This window comes from Sinohyriopsis cumingii, chromosome 1, assembly GCF_028554795.1.
Source record: "Sinohyriopsis cumingii isolate HCF-2022 chromosome 1, ASM2855479v2, whole genome shotgun sequence".
Taxonomy (NCBI): Eukaryota; Metazoa; Mollusca; class Bivalvia; order Unionida; family Unionidae; genus Sinohyriopsis; species Sinohyriopsis cumingii.
In genome coordinates this window covers 132,057,765-132,084,554 of record NC_142961.1, presented here as the reverse complement: position 1 = coordinate 132,084,554, position 26,790 = coordinate 132,057,765, and the positions used below count along the sequence as shown (strand labels likewise).

The 26,790-nt window shown below is 41.8% G+C and overlaps 1 protein-coding gene across 1 annotated transcript; it reads right to left on the bottom strand.

The window, feature by feature from the left end:
• Positions 1-395: 395 nt before the first annotated feature.
• LOC149807877 (protein fem-1 homolog B-like) lies at positions 396-26,319 on the bottom strand. The gene is made up of 2 exons (XM_089971527.1): positions 26,010-26,319; positions 396-2,518 (listed from the first exon to the last, which is right to left on the bottom strand). The coding sequence occupies exon 2, from the start codon at positions 2,489-2,491 to the stop codon at positions 623-625; it is 1,869 nt and encodes a 622-aa protein (XP_089827653.1). The 5' UTR covers positions 2,492-2,518; positions 26,010-26,319; the 3' UTR covers positions 396-622.
• Positions 26,320-26,790: the final 471 nt, after the last annotated feature.

Below are 26,790 nucleotides of genomic sequence, written 5' to 3'. Positions count from 1 at the left end.
TAATATTGTACTGTTACAAAATGAAACAACTGCAGTGTTGTCTATATATGTGCAAGATATTCCTTTAAAACATCGATTTTTCATTATCCTCAATCAGTAGTTACATCATATTGTTTTTACAAGATGATCGACTCTAGATTTTTAGACTACGTTGTGATGAGGTGTTTATGTTGACCAAGGGCTATCCAATATCACATCATCTGAGAAAGTGAGCTAGCTCAGGCTTGTTACCTGATGAGATTGTTCCAAAGTATCTTGGTTTGTTTATATTTGCTGGTCTTTAATAATCATGGGTGATTATTAATCTGCTACAAAACCTTTCAACACTTTTACTAAGGCGTATTCTTCTTTACGTACTTTTAAACTTTGAAAAAAAGCTAAGAAACAACAGTGAGTTCGCTAGAATTCTCCACTTTGTATGCTACTGGAAAGAAATTTTATTAAGGTCGAGACATGTATGCATGTCATCCAAAAGGGGTATACAAACTGTATAAACCAACAAGCTCATATTGCAGTGATTTCAGTTATTACGTAGTTGACTGCGTCTGTCCACATCAGTATAGCAACATTTAACTTATACGTTCAATTTTTTTATGATGAACATTATAAAAAAAGACATAAATCAACCATGCAGCTCGATGAAATTTTCCAGTGCACACGAAACCCTATTTCTGTACTGTATCCCACATCTGATAATAGCCTTGGACGCAATGCATTTCAAGGAAACTATCCAGTTTTTCAGGACGGCTTCAGAGACACATGACTGTACACACTGAACAGCAGTCAAGCCGTCAGAATTTGTCATATCTACATGCGCCCCAGCTTGCAGTAAATTCTGTATAATTGTTCTTTGTGTATGTACATCAACACGAGTGCGATGTTGTTGCGCGGCCTTGTGTAGAGGGTTGTTTCTTCTGGAATCCAGACTGTTGACATCAGCTCCGCAGAGAATGAACTCGCTGCACAAAGATGCATTCGGGAAAGTAACAACGCCGGCTTTAGGAAAATAATCATTTGAATCTGTGCTTGAAACAACAAAATGCAGTGGAGTTGAGCCATCTTGGAGCTTCAGGTTAAGCTGAATGAACTGCTTTATTTCCGTACGCAAAGACATTATATCTCGGTCGTCCTTCACACACTTTAGGGATATTCCAAAACAATATATACAGGTTTTAACATTTTTCTCCACCACTTCAGTGTCATCTTCCCTTTGTTTGTTTCTCCTAAATTCCCGAATTATTAATTGAAGCGATTCGATGAGGTCATTAAACTCTGGCACATCATAGTTATAGACAATTTCGGTTGTAAATTCGATTAAGGTTCGCAGTAAATGATCAACGCGTTTATTAGCGTTTTGATTCAGTAACACTTTATGTTTTATTAGATTGATAGAAAGTCTATAATTTCCTTTGTCCGCGCATGCGTCTGCTGTGCATACAAGGTGTTCTTCAAACGTCTCATGAGTTGGTCCTAAAATTCTCTCACATACGGTGAGAGCCTCCATCAGAAGTACGAATTCGTTTTCCTTAATACTATCAAGGTCCTCTTGCGTCTTGCATTCACAGTGATTCCCAAAAGCGGCTATGGGACCTATATATTGCTTTGGAATCGGCTTACTTTTGTATCTTAAATCCATTGCATTTTTATAATAGTTTAAAGATAACTGTATCTCATTTTTGTCTGGTATTGACAATCTTGCACCTAGCAGTTCTAAGGCCTGGATATTTTCTTCTCTTGTGTATACATTTTCAAATATAAAGAATTCAACTATGTCACACTTGGCGAAATTAGCAGCACGCATCAATGGTGTAAAGGAAAAACAGTCTTTCGTGTCTTTTGAGTTGCTTCCTAAAGTTAACAGGAGTTTTATAACTTCCAAACGACCACCTTCTGCCGCGTGATGCATAGCAGTTGCCCCAGATTCATCTTTGGTGTCAACACCTGCTCCGTTTCGACACAGATACTCTACAACACTGATATGTCCAAAGAATGCAGCAACCATAAGACACGAATTTCCCCACTTATTTTGACTGTTTACGTCAGCTCCACAATCTATGAGGTACTTTACAATTTCTATGTTTCCGTCAAAACATGCTGGTCGCAACGGTGTTGAGTTGGTTTCCGTTGCGCCATCTATATTCGCCCCAAATTTAATTAACAATTTGACTAAGGAAAGTCGTTTAAAGGCTGCCGCACACCAGAGCGGACGAGCGTTGTTAATAATATTTTCATCAATTATAACATTTCCACCACGCTCAATATCAGTTTCGGGTAGGTTAAGAAGAAGACGAACTATTTCGTCATGTCCTTGTATGATGGCAGTAATTAGGGGTGTGATACTTTGTCCGTTTTGTGACGTCCGGTGATTCAGAACTTCCACCATCACACCTTGTGTTACACCATTGGCAATAATAGAGTTAATATATGTAGATCTTCCATCTCTGGCAGCAACGAAAAATTTCTTTTTCAATTTATTTAAATCAATATCCATTTTCTGAACCTATCGTCGGATGGTTTTCTGCAAACATTAAAGGAAAGTAGTTGGTCACGGATAAACAGTTAGTAATGATTTATATATAATAGGATTTTAAACCTATTACTAAGCTCAATTTAAACAGAATTACCAAATTTTATTTACTGTGGTAGCAACCAATACTTGTAAGAAGATTTCAATGAGACTGACTCAGTAAATATGACCATCGTTCTTAAAATTAGACAGTTTGGTTCTGTAAACGTTTGACCAGGCTTCAGATTTATGAGCAGACCCACCCAGGATAAATATCAAGTTGAATACAGAGAATTTGACCACAGAGCGAAAACTACCCAGGCAATGAACAGAAGTGGAATGACAGTGTTGAATCTGGAGTGACCGGCAAACAGCCATTCAACGCTTAGTTGATATTTTACAACAAAATGTGGCGAGGAAATAGACAAAAATACCAGATGGATATTCGACGTGAGAGGACATTTAAAATTTAACATATGTTTGAATCGCTTAGTGTAAACTCATATACTGTATATAACACTGTGATCTGACCATCTTCTGGATAACGATGACCACCACCACCACCACCACTTAACACAAGCAATGGTTCTAATAGCTACAACGAGAGAATGTATTAGTCTCAAATAAAACATTTGTCAATATTAGTGTAATTTAAAAAAAACAATCAAGAATAAAAAAAATATATGTAAAAAGAAATCTTTTAATTTTTTATTGGCCAGAAAATGTTTCTGAACACACTTGATTATGGTAGAGTATAGACAACTAGATATGATGCCTGTTAGCTTGACACATTATCAGCCAAGTTCTTTGTGTTTTTATATTGCGATTTTGAATGTATCATTTTATTCCGTTGAATCCAAACTTTTTTATAACTCGTTTTATAGGATGGCAAAAATGGTGTAAGAGTATAACGTATGGTGTTTGCAGGCAACGATGAAAACATTTTAACGAGAACAAACACATGCCATATCTGTGATACATATATTAAAAGATAATGTTAGAGACCATGATCATTACGGATACACGGTACTAATTCAACTCCAATATTAAACATATGGAAACACCATCATATTCAAAATTCAGTAACTTAAAATTTATGGGTGCTGATGATCAGACCTATAATTCTCCATGCACATCTAACCTTGGTGCAAGCTTATGTGTGGAGAACACCATATGACCCGCGGCATTTTGTTTACATACATGTGCATGAAACATGTGTTATTGATTCTGCACCAAATGAATCAGGTGCTACTTTCATTATTGAGTACTCCTGAGTCAAGCCTGTAAAAATGCTAAAATTGCATCAGTAGAAATTTGTCTATATTTTGTTTACGTTACATATAGGATAAGCTCTCAAAAGATATTTTTCCTAAAATTTTAATTTTCATTATTAACCAATTATGGACCACCAAACCCGTAAATACTCTATTATTCCGTATAATTAGTACCGTGTGTCCTTTAAGGGGACGTCCATTAATTATGTCAACAATTTTTGGGCAATTTTTTACACCCCCCCTCCCCCCCCCCCTTGTCAACAACTGTCAAACTTTCTGTGACCCCCCCAATAAAATTTTACCACCCACCCCCCTTACAAACTAACAATATTTTATACGGCTGGCTTTTATGCTAAAAATAGAATTATGGAAATTAAAAGGTCTACAAAGAAATTTTAATACTTTTTTTTTACTTGTTTAACAGATTTCAAATTGATTCTAACAATTTTACAGCACATGCAAATGGGGGTGGGGGGGGGGGCATTTGCCTGAAATGAACAAGAGTCTGTTATCAAAGTGTACAATATTTGTAAGGCATTAAAGTTACTGCATCTGGTTGAAGAAGTTGTATGCTTGTGTAAGCTACATAATTTATTTTATGTATTATGTTAAAGATGACTGTATAATAGTCAAGCTCTCAAGTTTCCTAGGCTCAGTTATCCATCCTTGGAGGAACAGCTCATGGACTTCAATAATTAAAGCATCTATACATATAACATAGATGCTATTTAATAGAAGTCCATGGATAGCTATACTATTTAGATGCCTATGGCTCAGTGCAGTCTTTGAATTTAGTAACAGCTTCCCTTAAAAATCTGTCTACAGTCTACAATCTACACTGAATAAAAAACAAAATATGATGATGCAAGATTATGACATCCTTGGCAAGAGCTCAACCGGTTTAGGATTAAACTGGTGGGCTGTTGACGGGCGAGCGTGTGCCATACCAACGCACCGACTAATTTCCTATTTTTTGATTTATTAAATTTATTGCAAAAAATAACATTGTTTACGTCAATTTATCTTGAACTCTCCCCTCCCCCATGTCAACAATTGTCAAACTTCTTCAAACCCCCTCCCCCCATTTTGTTGACATAATTAATGGACGACCCCTAAGTACAACTGGGTTGGCTATACGGTGTACAATGTAATTACGAATATCAAAATTATATCCCTATATTGAGTCATAGCTTTACCAGTTATGGGGGTAGGGGCCAGTTTTTATGTACAAATCTAATACCGCAATCAGCGACCTAGTATAAAAAATCAAATACACAAGTGAGGTCAAAAAGGTCCATATTTTTAGATACCTATATTAAAACAAAGCGTAAGAATAGTATTCACTTGACCAGAGAAGTCAATGGCAGTTCATAGCAGAAGAAGTTTATGCACCCCAACCCCTATTTTATACATGCATTTTTCACATCCAAAGGCCATTTTTGACAGCATGTGGTACTCACAGTGCAAACGCAAGGTCTTTCCCTGCATGAACATTTTGAAAAACATTGTCTACTAAATAGTTTGATGCAATTCAGAACAGTTGTCATCCAGTCCGTTAGTAGTGAATGGGGCCACCATAGGGTCTATGGGAATTAGCATTACAGACCCGCCCCCCCCCCCCCCCCGGGCCGGTATAGGGTCTATGTAAATTTAACATGGAGAAAAACCCTGGGCCTGTATAGGGTCTAGGGGAATTAGCATTACAGACCTTCTTGGGTCGGTATAGGGTCTATGTAAATTTAACATTAACACCCCTGGGCCTGTATAGGGTCTATGTAAATTTAACATGGACAAAAAAAACCTGGGTCTGTATAGGGTCTATGTAAAATTGAAACAGGGAGGGGTTTCTATTTTTTTTAAAATAAAAAAAAATAAAAATAAAAAAAGGGTAGGCAATTGAAAGTCAATCTCTTTTCGAGACCTATGAGTGGCCCTGAAAATGGCCTTTGGGTTTCTTCTTCTTTTAATTTCTTCTATTTCTCCACCAGATTCTTATTTTCTGTCCTACACTCTTTCTCTTCTTTTCTTTCTTTTCTTCCTTCTTTTTCTCTTCTTTCTTCTTCTCCTCCTCTTCTTTCTTCCTCTTCTCATTTTCTTCTTCCTTTTCAATTTTTTCTTTCCATACTCTCATCCTTATCCTTTCCTCTTCATCCTCCTTCTCCTCCTTTATTTTTTTCATCAGAGCACTGATCATTTCCTTTACTTTTCTTAAATTGTTGATCTCCATCTTCACTCGATGGGGACTATAAGAATAGTGATCCTCGTTTAACCTCACTAACATTTGCTCCATCATACCCAAATTGTCCAGGACGTCTTGCAATGTTTTCATTTTATCAAGCTGGTTCGAAGCCATCTTCTTTTTTATTCTTTGCAGAATGGTGTGAATGACGAACGTTGTGGGTTCTTATAGTTAAAGTGTGGACGTGAAGGAAAACATCCCCCTAAGACACAAAATTTATATTACCTAGATCATTACTTAAAACGCTCGGACGTGAAGGAAAACATCCCCTACCTTTCTCATTTCAACCCAAAATCTACCATTGACACACCCAAATCATTAAAATCAAATCCCAATAATCTACTATCCACACTAATCTATGCTAGCGCTTATTAACACACAATTATATACATAAACTCATACACTCACACTAGGAAAAAAGAGTCAGTGTTTATATTCACACTACTCTACATACACACATTGGCAAATCGATTGTTATTTCTTTTCTAAAGGTTTGGGTAGCCCTGAAAAGGGCTGTTTGTTTTTTGAACTCCATGACACCTGGTTAATGATGGCACCTTCCAGGCCTGGCACCACACACACATCTTCTTCCCCAGTCTCCTTTCACTCTTTTTGGGGGGAGAGCAGAGGCGGGATAAGTGGCTTCAGAATCCCAATCTTCTGTCTCTGGGATTCTGAAATTTCCTCTCTCTTTTTTTTCCTCTTCTTTGTTTCTTCTCTCCTCCTCTTCTTTGTTTCTTCTCTCCTCCTCTTTCATTCTTCGCTCTTCTACGAGGGCCTCTGCAGCCAGCTCATTCACTATACGCCTGGCATATTCCAGGTGTACATGAAGTTCAAGCAATTTTGCTAGTCTGGTGTTCATTCTCTTGATCAATCAACAAGGGTAGCTAGACTGACGAGCGAGTTTCAATTTATACTAAAAGCGCGGACGTGATGGAAGACATCCCCTAAAACAAAATTGATCTTACCTAGATAATGACCAAACAAACGCGCGGACCTAAAAGAAACACTCACTCACTTTTTTTATACTACCCATTACTAATTTAAAAATTTTCATTAATCACTTCAATATAATATTCACATACGCAAAGCAATCAAATCAAACCCCAAATCAACTCTCCACGCACGTCAAACAGCAAAAAAAACCATGACCATGATCTACTATCCACACAAACACATACACTCACACCACGAAAAAGTCAGTGTTTATATTCACACTATACATACACACATTGGCAAATCGATTGTTATTTCTTTTCTAGAGTATTGGGTAGCCCTGAAAAGAGCTGTTTTTTTGTTTGCTATGGCAATCTTTTAGCTTCTAAGAATGCGACGTCCTCTGAGGATAGACTTTCTGACGATAGGTCTGCTTCTTCGGAAAGAGAAGAAGAACTCTTTGGTGTCGATACGACAATCGACAAAGCCTCTGTCAGGTTCAGGTTGCTGCTGCTGCTGCTGCTGTTGTTGCTGTTGCTGCTGTCTCTGAAGTCTGTACTTCTCTGTCCATTCTTCTTTCTCCCTGTTCACTTCTTCTCTGAAGAGCTCTTCTATCAGGTCTTCAGTGACTTTAAACATTCTCACATTCTCTGTCTCTTCAGGCTTCGGTATCAGACTATGTCTGACCCTATGCAAATTCACGTAGGCTTCGTTTAGCTTAGCTAGTTTGGAGCACATCTTCGTAGGAGGATGAGTCGACAATGAATGGTTTGACTGGAAATTACCCGGTTCTTAAAGTCAAAGCGCGGACGTGAAGGAAAACATTCCTCTACGGTTTTCGAGCCGAAACGTTCAATGAGTGTCATGAGAGAGATAGAGAGAAGTCAAAGCTCATGAATCAACATTCTTATAGCCAAACAAAAGACAAATGCATTTTTTTCAAAACACATTTTTTATTCAAAAAATCACTTAACACTAACCAACAACTCTAACATTTTTAACAATAATCCAACAATATAACATCAAACATTTTTTTTTTCAAATGACAAACATTTTTTTCAATTAACACTCTACTTTAAACAGGGCTGACAACGTTGTGAATGAAATTGTGATTTCCACTGTTGGAAGTCATTAGGCCATTGATGGACACTACGCTTTCTAGCTTGAGACAAAAGATAAGCATAATGGTCACGAAACCATCGATCTACTTTCACATCGTTTCTAGAAGAAGAACGAGGATCAAAACGAGTCACTAAATGTTCTAAGGAATAGCCCAGGCTGCGATGATGCAGAAAATACACACAATATTGTCCACACACCAAGGAATCTGTGCCTTGTAATTTCACATTATTGAATCGGGTGGTCTGAGCATTTCTTCTCATAAAGTCGATGATATCGTCTTCCAAAGGAGGCAATCCATACGAATCGAAATATTCCACACATCCTTCTTGAGGAAAGTAAACGGCTACCCAGTGGGTTCCTGGGAGATGACTGTCGTCCGTGTTGATCACGTAAGCTAGATGGTCTTGAGGTTTGCGATGAGGGAGTTCATCTTTAGCACAGACGACAGGATTCCAAGAAGCCGTATACGAACTGTGGTTCAAAAGGTAATAAAGTTCCCAGGTATCCATGTTTTTTTTTTCTTCTTCACAGGTAATAATAAGTCATCAATTCGATCCTGACTTTTTGCTTGAAAATGTCTGACAAATAACCTTTTCTTCGCTTCGTCTCCTCACTCTGATTCAGGAGAGCTTCGATACGATGGATCTCTTGAGTAGTTAATGGTGGACAAGAATGTTCACGCAAGTCTTTATACCACTGATGCAACACGACTTCGTCCGAGATGAGACTCCAAGCTTCGTCCAGATACTCGTCCAATTTTTCTTCTTGGCTCAGCATCAGGCATTTATCGTGTTGAATTTGACTGGGATGATCGTTTTGACATCCATAGCAATCTTTCTTGATCAATTCCGTCATTTTTTCGACCAAGTGTTTGGCAAAACAGGAGACTAAATGGGCTTCTTGTTCTGGCCATCTTGACTTCATCATGATAACTTCTTCTTTTTCCACGGTCTCCTCACATTCCATCTCCAAAGTTTCTCCACTAGATAAAGAGGGATAACAGTCTTCCATGGCTTCTAATAGTCTAGAATGACTTCTCTCAAACTGTTGATTTCTATCGTATTATCGAATTCTGCATACAGGATCACGTTCAACGTTACATCAGGCTCTCGTTTTGCAAACTGAATTTCCACACGAATCTGGCCGGATTTTATAGGGTGGAAATGTCCATCGTCGCTGCCTTGGTCTGGAGTGAAATCAAAAGCCCACAAAGCATAACCTCCTGCATAATCCTCGTACGTAATGCCGTGACTGGTGTTGGTTCCTAACTGTCCGGTGGCTTCGTACAGGGACAAGTACGATCTCAAGTAATTCTTCTTCTCAAAGTCAGGTTCAAAAGGTCGGGTACACAAGGTCTTGCCATCGCAACTGACATCGATCTTGGACACGCCAAAGTGTCGAAAGTAAAAAGAATTTTTAGCGATAGCTCCGTTGAAGGCTTCATTCTCGACCATACCAACGATTAAACGTTTGGGTAGCTGTCCTTGGAACAGATGATCTTCGATCATGGATCGCTGTCCAGCAGGAATAGTGAAAGTTTTCACTTCCACACGTCGGATCGGATACTTGGCGGCCGTTCTGCTCAATGTCTGACTAATGTCGTTTCCCACTTTGGGTAACACTTCCACGCGTCGTACGTAGAGTCTGGCTTCTTGGATTTTAGTTTTGTAATTATCGTCACTATCAGCCATTAAATGGAAAGCGGTACTGCTACGATTCAGTCTCAGGCGAACATCCACCCCGTTCAGCAAATATTTCTCTTGCAACCACATGTCCAAATCCAAACGATCCATTAGTTCTAAAGATGTGTTGGCTCCCGTGATTCTTTTTCTTCGCTCTACAAATCCCTCATTGTATTCTTTCTTTTTATCAGTTGTATCAGTTTCCAATAATTCAAACTGGCCTGCTTCGGCAGCTTCCCATACCACACAGGCATTGAGATGAGTGTTCTTGAGTCTATTCCGTACGTCAAGAGATTTTCCAGGTAGGCGCGATAAGGGTAAGTATCCATGCTGATACTGACTAATTTGTTATTCAAGTACAAGTCCACTCCGCTAAACAAGGAATGCATGAAATTGTTGACGGGAGCTGATGCTTCAATGTCTATATCACCTCTTGTCTTATCTAGAACTTTGACTTTCAGGTACAAGTAACTGCTATTCAGATCGATGTAATCTTCGGGCTGTCCTTTGATTTCAAACTCGATGGGAGCGGAATCGGTCAATGAGGAGACGGGATGAAATTCCACCCACTGGGATTCTTGCATCGTCATCATAGTGGGGGGCATGGCAAACAGATCGAGTTCCGACTTGGAAGAAGCGCAAGACTCTCGGTGCATCATTTTGTTTGTTGCTGTTTCTCAATAATTGAAAACGTCTAAGTCTCGAACGGTTCTTCTTTTCTTTGTCTTTCTAGCTTTAGACGTGTGAAGTCTGGTAAAAGGGTGTTTTCTTCGTCGTCTCTTTCTGCCTTGTCCTTGCTGTGGCGTCAGGGAAATAGGAATGCCTGACTCGGTAGCGTGCAGGGCGTTTATAGGTGTTTCTCGTCGGCCCAAAAGGTCTTTGCCCGTTTTCAGCAAGACATTTTTGCCTGCCCTCATGAAGGCTTCTTTGGGGTTTTGTTTGTCGATGATGACATTTTGGAGAAATTCTTTGCCTTGCGTCAGTGCCGCATCTTTCAAGGCGTGCAATCCGCGTGTCACGATCGGTTTCAAGACTGGGGCCACCGAACGAAAGGCCGATTTTAGCATATCTTCTAAACCGTGTCCTCGCTGTCGAGCAACCCCTCGGTACACTGGATACATAACTTACGAGTCATGAGAGAACCGTTTTCGAAAATGGAGTTTCACCGTGACTTTTCCTTTGGTGAATGAAATATTTTGTCCCAGATCTCCTTTTATAGCAATGTTGACCGTGTCCAAATACAACTTACTGGCGGGCAAATAGTGAGGATGTACAAATTCGCGGTGGACGTGATAGGTTTTTTCCACCTTCCTGGTCACTGGTCGTGGTACTATCCACTTTGAAAGGAATGACACGCAGTAACGGTACGGAGGTGTGTCCCACCACGTTATACTCCACCACATCGGAATACACAAAGATCAAATTCAGTCCTTGGTTCAGTTCTACCGGGAATCGAAAAAACTTGTAAAATTCCATATTGCTGTTGATCTTCGGTTTAAAATTTGGAGCCATTTTTGTGTCTCCACCTAAAATATTAAACAAGTCACGATTAAAACTGATGGACAACGTTTGGGCATCCTGAAATTTCATCAGTAAGCGACGAGCCACTTTATGGTACTCCAGGGTGACACCTTTTTTTATTCTGTTCAGGGCTTTGCCAAAGGCTAACTCGAACCTGGAAGCAATGGTATCCACCAAATGTTGGCCACTAAAATAAAACCCTGACGGAATTTTCAAGGTTTTGAGTTTCAGTGATGTTTTGGATTTGTGTAGGGTGAATCATTTCCACCAAAGCCACTTCCCAATGGGCTTCGTGATCTAATGCCTGAGGTAATTTGGCCGTGTAACAGCACAACGTGTTGTTGGGAAACACCTCCATGGAACTGTCACTGGGTAAGGTTAAGTAAAATTGGTTTTGGTGACTCATAATTCCAGAGACCTGTGGCTATCCGAGGGGTTACTGGACGTCAGAGGCGTGTCTCCGCCCAAAATGGGGTTGTTGTTGTGGTTGGAGTGGTGACTGACACTGGCACTGGACACAAGGTTTCCGTGGTTCCCGTTCGAGGAGAATTTCAGGAAGGGATTGGGAAGCAGGTAACCGATGCAACTGCTTAATAAAATGGTCCACAATTGTTTGTCTCCTTGTTGCAAACTTAATTGGCGATGGCTGCCCCGATGACACAATACACCACGAAGATTTGGCAGAAAAAGACGATTTGCGTTTTAGGCACACGTTCTCCGCACCACACCCACAAGGGTTGTTTTTGTAAATCTTGCAGAGAAGAACTGGGTGAAGGAGTGGTCGACGTAGCTGCGTCTGTGTGAAAGGACATGATGGTCACTTCTTTTTATAGTCGATGACTTGCGAAGCGTCGATCCAAGAATCAAAACTGGGTGGATATACTTTCCAACGTACTTTGACTTCTTTGACACGTCGTTTGCCCACTTTACGGGTTCTGCGTTCGAGAATGCTTTCGATGTCGTACACGTCGTCTTCTTTTTTGGTCACACGTTGTAACTCGGGCAAATAAAACGTTTCTTTGAGCACTTCTCCGTTCATGTCTTCCAATTTATAGACGGTAGGATGACGGCCATGCACTCGTCCAGTGACACGAAAAAATTCGGTCGTCCAGTTAGGTAAGTAACCTTTGTCGAAAGTGCGTTCGGTTTTGCTAATGCGCACCCAATCTCCTACGGTCAACTCTCCACTTTTCTTGGGGACAGCCCTCGTCGGGGACGTACCAAACAGGCGCTCAAACACCAGCACTTCGTTGTCGGGAGTCACTTCTTGCGGGGCACATCCAATGCTTCGATGGTAAGATTGGTTCCACGCTTGCACCAGGTGCGGTAAGATGTCGATGTACTTCAGAGTGTGGTGATGCGTAAAATATTTCCACATGCGTTCTTTCAAAGTGCGTTGAAAACGTTCCACGATGCTGGCTTTGGTTTCAGGATTCTCGGTGGTAAAAAAATGAATGTCACGTTTCTTTAATTCTTTTTGGAAAGCTTGGTTCAGAAATTCGGTGCCTTTGTCCGTTTGTAATCGAAGACGGTGACGACCGCTTTGTTTCAACACCCGTTGCAGGGCTCGCACTAACTCGCTGCTCGATTTGGAAGTCAAGGGCACGACCCAGGCAAATTTGGAAAAGACGTCGATGACACAAAACAAATATTTGTAGCCACGATTGTAGCTGGCCAAATGAGAGACATCGGCTAAATCGCCTTGCCATTGATGATCGATGCCTTCCACTTGGGTGCGACTTCTGGCAAACTTGCGTCGAATGGGTTTGTGTAAAGTGTAGGTAGCTTGTTCTTGTAACCATCGTTGCACTTGAGGTAAACGGAGACTTTTCAGTTGAGTTTTGGCAGCACGATACAATTTTTGAACTCCCGCGTAACCTGCAGGATGGGAGGGATCGTAGTAAATGCTGGCTAACACCTTCTCCATTTTTTGGTGTGTTAATAAGTCACCCACTGTTCCGTGATGCTACTTTGGGTGGGACGAAAGGGTGGTTTAGAAACGGATTTACAAAGGGATCGTGCCTTTCAAGACTTTCAAACAACATTCGCACACGGTATCGATGACCTCTTTGGAGGCTGATTGAATGAGTTTTTTTTCGTAGGGGTGGAGAAGCTTTGGACAGGACAGATAACATGTCCCCATGTTTGACTAAACGAGGAGGCAGTCCTTACCTTTTCTTTCCTTGGGGCTGTTTAGAAGAGGGATGTTTTCTGGAGGGTGACATCTTTGAGTCTTCAGCACCAAAAACACTGATACCCCGACTTGGTCACAGGCCTTTTTTATACTGGAACGCGTCGCCACTGATTGTCTTTACGTCGTATCAACTTCAGGACAGGCATGACACGTCGTGCAGGGGTACGCAACGGACAAAATCTAGCCAGTTCTTGCTTGGACAAATCCAGTAAACTTTGTAACGTGCCCGATCTTTCTTGAACTTTGATTTTGGGAGCAGGTACTTTGTGAGCAGCAGCCACTGCAACTAAATTGGAGGGTCCTGCCACTGAGGAAGTTCTTGGGGTCATCAACGGAGAAGTTCTTGGTGTGATCAACGTCTCCAAGTACTCTTAAGTTCTTTGTGTCATCAACGGGGAAGCGGATGAACGTGAGGCTGCCGGAGACGCGGTCACCGCCGTGGCAGGTCGTGGTTTGCGAGTGTAAGGTTGCGTCCTGGCCGAAGTGTCTCTCTTGCGACTAGTTTTCTTCTGTGGGCTTTTCTTTTTCTGGGGACTTTTTCTCTGTTTCTTTTTCTAGGGGCTTCTTTTCTTTTTCCGGGGTGGTGTCTGATAAGAGGAGGGTCCCGCCACTGGAGAAGTTCTCCTTGGGGACCTGGTCTTTTTCTTCTTCTTGGAGCTTCGTTTGACTTTTTTCTTGGGGAGAAGTTTGGGGGCATTAGGATCCCATCTTAAGAGAGAGCGAATGATGACCCCTCCTAGAGTACCGCTCCCTCCAGGTTTCAAAACGATTTGTTTTTTGGTTTGAGTGTCGATGCGGGGATCGGCCAGTTGGGTCAAAGCGACTTTGTTTCGATCAAAAAAGCGTTTGGTTTGATGAGGAATCTGAATGATTCCTTGGAGTAATTGACGTGCCGTCACCGTGAACCATCGTAAGACTTCTTTGAGACTAGCTTCTAAGACACGAGCTCGTATTTGTGGATTTTTTTCTCGACTGATGCCATACAAGGCACGAATCAATTTGACGGGAAGATGGGACTGAAGGGACGTCATGTTCAAACTGTGTGTGAGACAGACGCAAAGGGTCTGAGGTTTTTAGATATTTTTTTTCTGGAGTGAAGTTAAGTCGAGGACGGAGACGTGTACAGGACAGGTCCTCCGTCCTGGCACCAGTGGTGAAACAAGTGGGTACGAAATCGCAAATCATCGGGGGTCGTAGGTTTCAAGTCGACGAGTAAATAGGCGTGTGGAGTTTGAGTGGCATCGTCGTACGCCTGAGTCAGCCAAGGCGTTCCTAACTGTTTGGCTAAGACTTGCACTTGCGATTTATCTCGAGGGCTTTTAAACAAGACCACGTAATGCGCATTGAGACTGATGGTGCGATGGGCTTTACTTTGTTGAAACAAATTTTGGGTGATGTAAACGACACTGGCATTACGATGATGCCCTTTGCGCGTGAACCACAGTTTAATTTCTTCTTCGTCTTCTCCTAACATGTCGTCGAAAATGACCAAATGGGTTTGACGGGAGTCAGAGACGATGCCGTCGTCTTCTTTAGGAATGCCTTCCACAAACACAATGGAATCGCCTTGACTTTCTCGCAAGAGGCTGTACACCGATTGCTACTCTTTGTAACACCACACGATGCGCTGAGATGGTCGATCGATGAAATGATGTTTATGTTCGATCAAGCGTTTGACGAATTCGGTTTTGCCTGAACCGCTAGGTCCAGCAATGAGCATGTTAAAGGGATGGCGAAGATACAAAGCCTCCCAACTGGCACGATCTAAGTGTTCGTCGATGACTTTGACAGTAGAGGAAGAGGGAGCAGAGACAGCAGAGGTAGCCATAGTGTTAGGAATGTCACTTGTGACACGAAAACAGACAAGACAAGAGTTTATATACTTTTTTCAGAACACGTTTATTGAATGTTTTAAACATGAACACGAAAGACAAAAATACATAAAAGCCAAAGGCTTAAGTACAAGGATAAAAGGCACATGAAAATCATTAACGTGGAATAAACACACGTGTCTGTACAACATGTTTTGGGTAATGTTCTGACCAGTTCTATAGGGGGTAAGGTCACACAAGTGTCCTCCCGAAAGGGTCTTTCAGGCCTGTCCACGACAGACCTGTCCTGGGTGACGGGTTCTTCTGGCACCGTCACTAACACAGGTTGAAAAGTAACTTTTTTCCTTGAACAATTCTCGTGCATACTGGGCCACTTTTTGGGTCCAAGCCTCAAAATCCCATTCTTTCTAGGCACGGACATCTGTCCAATGGGGGTGTAAGTCACAAGCTACACACACATCGTCATACACGTCTTGGGTAGCTAAAAGTTGACGAATCTTTTTTTCCCGTAGAGGTCGAGAAGTATCCAGATGAAACCGCAAGGCTTTGAGCAAAAGGGGTCTTTCGTGACCATTTAAGGCCATTGGGTGGTAAGTACTGTTCGTAAAGAGTCCACAAGGAATCGGCTGGTAAACGAAATCCTAGAAAACAAGTCACTAAGACACACACTATGCGTCGTCCCAAATTGATTGGACACAGTTCTTGTAATAATTGATGGTAATGATCCACGGTTTGAATATGGTCATTGAATTCCTTCCACGGAATCTGTTCAATTACATGTGACATAAGTCGTGGCATGGCAGCCTGTTTTTATATTCTCTTTTTTTCGGATGCAATACACGTACTTTCTAGCCAGAGATCTTCGTTCTCCAGTAGGGAATCTAAATCTTGCATACTGTAACCGAAACGTCAGAGTTCGTTTAGAAGTTTCCTCTTCCGCTAAGTAGATTCCACGTAAAATATGTTGGTAATCCTTTAACTTGTCTTCCTCAATGCGTTGCACTAGGTGAATCTCGAAGTAACCAAAATGATCAACACGTGGATCATCGGGGCCCTGGAAGTATTGAACAAGGTCTGACCACCGAAACAATTTCTGACGAATCAGTTCTCTTATACCATTCAGGTACCAGTGGTTAAAGATCTGGTGACGTAACGGATGCAACTGTTCTTTACGTTTCACTTGTATTTTGACCAGCTCTCGGTAAATGCGTTCTCTCAACTCCACAGGCAAAGCACGAATGTTCTCTTGTAAAGTATCCATAAACAGGTCATACTAAATCCTCTTTTGTCTGACAGAAGAAATGTACCGTTTGCACAGACATGGTTTTACTTCAGTGCCAAATTTAAATCGTTCAGTCAATAACTTACACATTACAATTCGTTCAGAAGTTTCCTCTTTCACTAAGTTGACATTGTGTAAAAGATGTCGATAATTCGTTAACTCTTCCTCTGGAATTCGATGCAGTACATTTACATTGCAGTAGATAGAATCGTCAATAACAAACCAATCCTTTTTAAAACCAGGGGGTTGTTTATCAATGTCTGTCCAATGGAACACTTTCAACTGAATCAGTCCTTTTATAGCATTCAGGTACCAGTGATTAAACATCTGGTGACGTAACGGATGCAATTGTTCTTTACGTTTGACTTGTATTTTGACCAGCTCTCGGTAAATGCGTTCTCTCAACTCCACAGGCAAAGCACGAATGTTCTCGTGTAAAGTATCCATGAACAGATTATGGTAAGTTACTTCAATGTCTCGGTCCCACTAAGGGTAAGTAATGACAATTCGGTGACCATCGAGCATGTTCTACGTAGGCCGAATCTTGCGGTTCCTAGTGGTGAAGTGACACACCGCAACTGAAGCACTTGACTTTATCTCCTTCGCCCAAGTAGAACAATCCGGCTCTGGCTAATTCTTCGGGGGTCGGGCCTCCCAGATACTTAGGCCATTTTCCTTTGAACGATTGAAGACGATTTTCAAAGTCGCAGTATTCCGACAAACGCACAGGAAACGAATATTCGTCTTTCACAGGTTCGTTTCGATGAGGGTTGGGTGACATGGACAGGTGTTTGCTCAGGGCTGGATGACATCCGTAGGGGGGTAGACGTGAAGGTGAACATCCACCTTTAAAACGAAACCCAGTAAAGTGTCCAAGAGGACGAGCGGCATCGCTTTCGCATCCCTCAGGTTTGGCACCCACAGCATCACTTTCCATGACAGGGGTAGTGAGAACAAAGTTCTCATGATGCTTTACGGCATCGCTAAGGTCACAGCGTACAGCATCGTTCCCATCGCAAGGCTCACAATTGCATTCCACTTCAGAAGCCCCACACTTGAATTGTTTCTCTAAACTTGTTGTGTGTTTCTCTGAAAGTATTCATCTTGTTCGCTCGGTCTTGGTAGGTAGTCACAATGAACTTTCGATCTTGACCATAGTCCCTTTTTATACTAATCGCAATGCAGCCTCAAGCTTGTACATCGTTCCTTTTTTATGTTTTTATGTCTTGTTTTGGAAGGTATCGTCTCTAAGGTGCCGTCATCATTGTACCGTAGTGTCATGGGTGGAAGGGCTATAGAAAGGTAAGGACAGTGCGGAGACCATCGAGTATGTTCCAGACTAGCTGAATCTTTGTAGATACATAGATCCATTCGTAACTTCAGTCCGCAAGCGAAACACTGTACTTCATATCCCAATCCTGACTCAGGTCCCAAGTAGACATATCCTGTTCTAGCTAAAATATGCGAAGAAGGTAATCCTTTCCTGGTCCATGCTTGAAACGTGTCCAATCGACAATCACAATAGTCAGGCAAGAAAACCGGAAAATGGTAGGGTTTGAACTTGGAGTTCTCGTCGGGTTTCTCACTCGATTCTTGCTGTGGCGAAGTCATCCTTCTGGTGGGTGGCTATCCGCTTACAACCAATGTTTTAAACCAACATGTCCATACGGCAAAGTTAAGTGGTTGGGCAGTCGCACTCGCTTCTGGTACACGATTTGATAGACTTTTTCCAAGGGTCGACTGACGATGTGGTGAGTGGGTAAACGTACAATCTTGTTCGGCTGATAGGTGGTCACTTTAAAGTGTTCATCCTCTCCAGATTGCAAGGCTTCTTTCAATACCCCAAAGTTGACCACTCGACTGGTACGATAATTCAGAGTTAATCCTTTCACTTTACACTGCGTGTGCACTTCTCCTTGTGGGTCCCGGTATTCGTAGCCGTAATTATTTGGACCGCCACTGACGAAACTTAGAATCTTGTCGTCGGGATGCTCGTCTGTCCAGGCTCCTAAACGGTCTCCTTCGATGTCAGGGTGCTGTTGACTCGGGTGATGGATGTTAATGCAATTGTCCGTGTCAAAGTACAGGACGCGTTCCCCTAACAGTTCTAAAGCTTCGTACAATTTTAAGCGAGCATGAGCTGTCACGTAAGCCGCAATGACATTTCCAAAGGGGTCGTCTTGTACAAAGTCCAGATCTTCTTCGTAATTGACCAAGATCAAATCCTCGCGAACGACGTCCACGTATTTCATGAATTTGGTTTTGTCGTGAATCATCTGGAAGTAGCGGGAAGGTTCTGTCAAATACTCCGTCTTGGGTAAACACGGACGTTGTGCCATTTTACCCCACAAGCAATTTAACATCACTTTGGCAAACGATCGCCTGCCTTCGATTTTCTCGATGTGATCTAAAGTAATGCCTTCTTGTGCCCAGTATTTCTCTCTGAATGTCTTTTGGTCTTCGGGAGTGTGACACCAGGACGGATAGCCACTGGCTTCTTGTTTCAGTTTCAAAAAGGCATCCACGTAGTCGGCGAAACTGCCTTTCTGACTGGGGTCACCCTTGTGGTATTGTTCTGTCTTGGGAAAGTGACAAATTTCGTACACTTCTAACAGTTGATATCCCATGTCCAGAGCTTTGAACAATTCTACGCTGACCCAGGTTCCCGTCAAGGCCCGTTCTTCCTGGGTGTGCTGACAAGGCTGATCTTGGTTGCACGTTTCGGCGCAAGTACGGCACAATGGAAACATCAGTTTGCCTTGACAATGGTGAGGTAGCACGGGATGGTACAAGTTAGTTGGAGGCCAGACTTTGCACTTGATCAGACCTTCGTATTGTCGAATGTTTTTCAGGTCGATGTGTTCCGTCAGCAATTGCGGGTGCCCTGCAGGAAAGTGACAATATTTGCACACGTAGGGATACAGCGAACACACGTCCAAGTATTTCATTTCTTCTCCTTTCTCTTCGTCGGCTTGATACAGCAAACAGGTGGCATTGGTCCTTCCTCCGTACAAACTATCCCTCGGGTTCAGCGGGTCCATGAACTGGTAACTTTCCACGAGGCGTTTAAATTCGGGATCGGTTTTCAAACGGTGATCGTACTCGTGTTCCCACATTTCCACCACTTGGTATCCTTCCTGTTCTAACTTTAGGCGTCGCTGACAAGTGGCCTGGTACAAGTCTTCCATGGTTCGTTGTAAAAACTGATTTTTAGTGCCAAGGTCAGGGTAACAGACGGGATATCCGTGAAATAAGCAACCGTTAAACTCGTACACGATCTTGGGGTTTTCTAAGTCCCAGCCATCGACCGAATGCGTTCCGATGGTCTTTCCGCCTCCTCCGTTGCGGGCATGCTGAATCCATTTGTCTTCCTTGTCGCACAAGTAATGTAACCAGCGTAGGGCTTTCACCGAGTATTGACGTTTGACATAGTTGGTCGTTTGAGGACTCATGACAGCCACGGTGTTTTCAGGCATGAATCGTTGCCTGTACACTGTGGAACACGCTTTGGCAATGGTGCAAGCTTCTTTCAAAGGATCGACCCCTCCGTGTTCCATGAACAGTTCTCGAAATTTTTCACAGCAACGCCGTAAAATGTCCACGTCGGAACGACAATACTTTAGCATTTCTTCCTGAAAGTCGAAAGGATCCGAGGCGTGAGCCTGGTACCAAGCGTAGAAAGCGTCTCGTTGTTCGGTACGCATGTTGTCAGGTTCGTAATAGTGAGCCTCAGGCAAACAGGGTAGAACGGCGTGTTGATTGGTTTTCGTACTGAAAAAGTGTGGAAAGTACCCTTTAGCCATTTCTGTCATTCCAAACGTTTTAGGCATTCGGCTCAAAGGCATGGCTAAGTAACTCATCGAATCTTTAAACTGCACTTGTCCCACTTGCATGAAAATGATTTTGGCTCCGTTCAAAGTGACTTTAGGAGGTTCGGTGCCTTGTTCCGTATAGTATCTGAGAAGAAACTGTCCATCGTATCCGGAGAAATTGTGAGCCATCACTGTGGCATGACGATGACAATCTCCGTAACATTCGATGTCCTCTTGGCTCCACGTCTTGTCGATGGGGTCTAAGACCCATTGGGCGAAATCGGCTAGCCTGTTAGGTCCCCGAAAGATTTTTTCACGCCCTCCAGGAATCTTGCTGAAGTGAGGGCAATGACTGAAGATAGGTTCTTGAATGCACTTCTCGCACGCTCGATGAGCCACGCAGAAATTAAGAATGTGAATGCCGGTCTCTTCCATGCATTCGAAATCGAAAAAGATGAAATTGCCTTTCTTCTTGTGTCCATCCTCTTTCTCTGGTGGGGGTTGGTATTTTTGCACGTAGCATTCGTGTTCCAAGTCCACGATGTGGTGACAAATGTGACATTTTTTTTCCCTGAACATACGTGTGCCTTGGCAGTATTGGTACGTATGCCTTGTCCACACGTAGGGCACAATCTCAGGAGTTGACAAGCACATTTCTGCTGTGAACCTTGCGTCTTCAGATGTTGTAACAGGCAGGGCTGACAAACGTGCGCAGACAAGCTGGACAATGCATTGGTTTTTGCCCTTCGTTCAGACAGGGTGGAGAGGCCAAACATCCTGAGCATTTCGATCCGCAATGTTTGTGTTGCTCTCGTTTGTTATAGCCATAGTCACATTTCTCACAGTAATAACTGTATTCCAGGAATGCAGTGCTACTGGTAATGGTATCGAAATGGTCATCGTGATAATAGACATGAATGTATTTTCCGTCCTTAAAGTCTTGGCCTCGAAACAACAGAGGTCCGCGCACTTCTTGAGGGTGCACTTTCAAGGTGTAGAATGGAGCTAGGGCATCTTGCAATTTTTGCATCTCAGGAATGCCGCAGGGTGTGTCTTTGGATAGGCCAGCTTGTTCTAACAGGAGTTCTGCTTCACTTCGTTGTTTGGCTCGGTCCGATTGTCGAATGTTCTCCCAGGCTCTTTTCCATTCTGTCGTGTCGTTCTTGTTGGCATAGGTTCGTCCCACCACGATGGCTCGGGCTAAACACATCTGGTCTTGAGAATTGTGAATTTGGACGACACTCTTTTTGGTGCTGCGAAGGTCGTTCACCAGTAACACCTTATTGCGTTGTCCGGTCCCTTGAGGAGGAGAGACGTGGGTCATGTCCAGTGTGGCTTTTCCATCGGTGATGTCAAACTGGTCATTAGATTGTTGCACGTGTTGAATCTTGTCCATGACTTTGGAAGCGGTTAGTTCTGCGGGTCTGCTAAACTCGATCCAAACAGGGGATTTCAAACCGTCGTGTTGTATGGAGAGTCTCAAGCGATCGTCTTCTTTGGGTTGACATTGTCGCTTGAGTGTGGTGAGCAAAGAATCCCACACCCCGGTGATGAACCCTTCTGCTTTCTCTAACGGTACGTCGGACTTGAAATCTTTAAACTTCACCGTGTATTTGTAAGCCGTGGTTCTAAATTTTCTAGAGGTGCGCTTTTCGGTCTCTCGAATGGAATAGTATTTTTCAGGGTTGACTAAGGGTGGTGAACTTTGTTTAGAGGGTTTGAATTCTGGTTCACTCATGTCCTCTTCAAAATCACTGGCATGAATTTGTGCCAAGACTTCAGCTCTGGTACGAGGCGATAGATCACGTTTCTGCCTCTTACTTTCTTCTTCTTTTTTCTCAAATGAATTGGATCGTTTCATCTTGAGTGAAAAACGTCAAATGACTCAAGTTTAAGCACCATAGACTAATTTATAGTCATGGCAGACCAGCGTATATAAAAGGGTGTGTGTCTTGTCCTTTCACTATTCATTTCACTCTCTAACCGAGCACAACGATGGAAGAGACTAGCCAAATCGAACGTTTCATCAGAGCTTTGCGAGGGGTCATTAGAAAATTCTCTTCAGACCAGCCGACGGACTACTCTTCTTCCTTTCGAGATAAAAGTCAAGATACTTGCTACATCTGTCAAAAGAAAGGGCATTGGTCTTCAGAGTGTCCAGACCGTCAAAAAAGAAAAACAGGGGCTAGAAAAGACAAAAGTCAAGATACCTGTTATTATTGTCAAGAAAAAGGACACTGGTCTCCAGATTGCCCAAAAAAGAAACAAGAGGAGTCAGAAGAAGGGAGGAATTCTTCAGAGGAAGAAGAGGAGAAAGATAGCAGACAGGTGAAGAAAAAGAAACAGGAGAAGAAAAGAAGAAAGGAAGAAAGTGAGGAGGAAGAGGAGGAGGAAAAGACTGTGACGGTGAAGAAATTCAAAAAACAGAGAGAGTAAACAAAGAAACAGAAGAAGTGAATGCAGTTTTTAAAGTGCTCTGTTGTGAATTGTGAATTGGATTGTAACTATTGATAAAAGAATACATTAATTATATAAGGTAAGTGTCTTTGAGTTTTGATTTTAAATAAGAAGCTAGACTCACGCACTCATATACACGTACTATAGGGGTAAAATGTTTTGTTTATTTTTTTGTTTTTTTTTTGAATTATTGGCAATTGAAAGTTTATCTCTTTTCGAGGAATGTGGGTGGCCCTGAAAAGGGCCTTTGGTTATTGGTGTAGGGGTGAGTTTAAGCAATCAACTTTAACTGCCTTAAGCCTTTGCCACGGCCAAGGCCTACTTCTGGACTGCGTACTGTTGATGATGATGATTTGGTTGAAATCACTAAGGGTGGTACGGTAGGCTTAGTCACAGGGTTGACGTGCTTAGCTCGGGAAGGTCGTATTCTCTTCGGTCGTAATAAAGAAGTCTGATACATTTGTTTCAGACTTCTTAACTCCGCTAAAATATCCAACAGTACCGTGACCGTTTGATTTTCACCCTCTTGTTTCTTTGCTGCTACTTCTTCTTGTTGTTGTTTTTTTCTTACCTCTTCTTCTTGCCGCTATTGCTGTAGGAGAAAAGCTTGTTCCGCTTCCTTTTGTCGTTGTATAAATTTCTCCAATTCTTCTTTCTGTCTCTGTCTAAAATTCTCCACTTGCGGTAATGAAGGAGACGAAGGTTCCGGAACAAATTCTTGCGAGGTAAGAAAATCCACAAAATCCCAATTTACCTCTTCTGAAAGTAAGTCCGGGTTCCCTTGGGCAGTCTCCACTGCTGGTGCACCCCAATGAATCGTTTTCTGAGTTTCCGTCATGTTGAATCACTGTCACATAGATTAACTGCACACAGGCGCTAGCGAATCTATATAGACCACGTGACGTCACAGACTGCTCTCTTCGGATTGGATGCGGGCTGACTGAATTTTGTAACGCGTGTTTGGATTGGTCAACAAACTCAATCGTTTCAATCCTACCTCTACCTATAAATAAGTGCAGTTCACTGAACTGATTCACCTGTTCTCGGCGCCTCAAGATGTGGACCGATGTGCAATCTTCTACGCTTGTGTCTTCAATGATGTTCCGGACGGACATACCCATGTATGTCCGATCCAAGTGGACAGTTGTCCACAGGACAGACACCAGTCTGTGGATACGTAGGATCTACGTAGAAAGACAAGGATGCCTCAAAAGAGTCCTGATTTACGGTCCTACAGTGAGACGCAGCCTAAGGACAAGAAGAAGACCAATGCGGTGCCCTTTATGTTAATGGATACATTAACATAAACCCAAAGGCCCTTTTCAGGGCCAATCATAGGTCTCGAAAAGAGATTGACTTTCAATTTTGCCTACCCTTTTTTTATTTTTATTTTTTTTTTATTTTAAAAAAAAACAGAAACCCCTCCCTGTTTCAATTTTACATAGACCCTATACAGACCCAGGGGTTTTTTGTCCATGTTAAATTTATATAGACCCTATACAGGCCCAGGGGTGTTAATGTTAAATTTACATAGACCCTATACCGACCCAAGAAGGTCTGTAATGCTAATTCCCCTAGACCCTATACAGGCCCAGGGTTTTTCTCCATGTTAAATTTACATAGACCCTATACCGGCCCGGGGTGGGTGGGGGGTCTGTAATGCTAATTCCCACAGACCCTATGGTGGCCCCATTCACTACTTCCGTTTTTGAGATACTCTACTTGCCTTGAACCCACGTGTCTACTGCTATGGGAGGCTAGCTCTTCTTCCTAGCCGACTATTGGTATTTCACTATCAACATACTGCAGAGCAACTATGGAAATTGTACATGCCTGACATCAATTTCAAGAACAACACAAGCCCGAAACACCTAGTTCACAAATATATCCATATCTATAAATAGTAAACAATAATAGCTGAAAAAGTCACACCATAGCTTTAAGTTAAGAAATTTGCCAGGGGCCAATTTACAAAACTGGACCCTGCCACCTTATGGCTGTCAGAAATATGATGGCATTTCATCCAGGATGTATTTCATACCTGATAGGTTCAGGCAGGCACACAACAGTTTACATGCGAAATAAGCAGAGTGTCATTGATGTTATGAATGAGTAACCACAACTTTACAACTACATGATTAGGTCATTAATTCAAAATAAAATCAAAATCTTTAGGACTTTGTGAATTTTGAATGAAGTTTTGAAAACTAAAAACAAAGCAGTTTGTTCTAAGTGGCCTTTAATCAAATATGTATACATACATGCAATTAAAACACGTAATATAAGTACTTATATCAAATAGAATTAATTATAATATATAGTTTCTGGAAATCATATGGCCACAAAAACGTGGTGTGATGACCATGAAGGCACATAAGAATTAATGTACCAGATGTAGCGATAATTGTTCTTCAAAGACACGTGTTGTGTCTCCGTGGATTTAGAAATATGAGACTGAGAAAGATGTCGTTAATTCTTTTTTTACATGTTGTATGTTGGATTGTAATTGTTTTGTTTTGGGTGCCTAAATGAGAGAGAGAGAGAGAGAGAGAGAGAGAGAGAGAGAGAAGACGATGAAGTGATAGCTGAGAAGAGTGACGACAAAACCAAGCGAAAGGCAAAGCGGGTTGATTACTATATATACTGATATCTATCAATATGTAAATATTGATACATTTAAAGGGCTTCATTGTATATTTGTTTGTTATGAAATAAACTGAATATCAAACTGGTTAATTTAAATATTAGTAGTAGTATATGATCCAAGCAGTGGAACAGCGCGTACTGACTGCATTATTCTATTCAGAGTAACAAAAACCTCGTCTGTATTGTAGTCACTGCTGATGAGCGGGAATAACGATATCAGCATTTATCTGAAACGTATTCTATCGATTTGTTTATAATCAACATCGTCCGTGATTTACTACAAACCGTTTGTTTATTATTACATATTTATCTCCCTTGAGCTATAATTCGTTTCATTTTTGCTATTACACAGGTATTAGGTTATGTAAATAAACTATTTTTCTTAAGTATTCATAAAATCTACTTCATAGTCTCTCCCATGTGGCTTTCGATGTCATCAACAAATCCAGGTCAAATGATATGTATTTTACCCTGACGGTTCTACGTAAAATACACGTTATATTTACCTGAATGGAGTGAATATTTTCAAGAACCGACAGCTCTAGCGAGGCATTCCTTTTTAACACAGGCATAACACAAATAAACTTGACATTATTACTGGCGATTTCCCACACACAATGTTTCTTATTTGTTGATAAGGCATACCAATGAACCAATGCTGACCAATGAACAAATACATTTAACTCCCTCGTAGGCGTAGACTACAGTATTGACCAACAATAGATAAAGAGTTCGTCACACTTCAGAAAGCATGTTACTATGAAGTATGTGTACGCAATCAAGGCAGTCGATCAACAGCAAAAGGGGCGAACCCACCTCATCATATAAGTGTTACTTTGGTAAATTAATCCTTAGGTCTCACTGGATAGTTTCGTATTTTGACACCCCCCCCCCCCAATTTTTAATGAACCTAATTATCATAAGCCTAGCATTTATAAATTCACACATAAGCTAAATCTATAACGTGGTTTAGATTTACTTTGAGTTAGGCTTGGAAATAGGTTGGCTTGTTGGTGACTGCCTGTCACAGTTAGATGAGCATTGGAGATCAAATGCGTAACTTGGGCTGCAAATGAGCTGCCGACTTGGCTTACGTATTTATGTGTGTCTGCTACAGAGGTAAATATCTAAAAATCTAGATGGTTGAGGGATGATGAAAAGTATGCTAATTTGTTATTAGTACTGGTGAACTTTATTCATGCATAAGGCACATACTGATTCTTTTAGCTGCCTTGTCACAGAAAAATATTCAAAATAGCTATTTCTTGTCAAAAATGAATGTAAAAT

Coding starts and splice junctions, on each gene's coding strand:
- LOC149807877 (XM_089971527.1), bottom strand. CDS start 2,491: ATGGATATTGATTTAAATAAATTGAAAAAGAAATTTTTCGTTGCTGCC.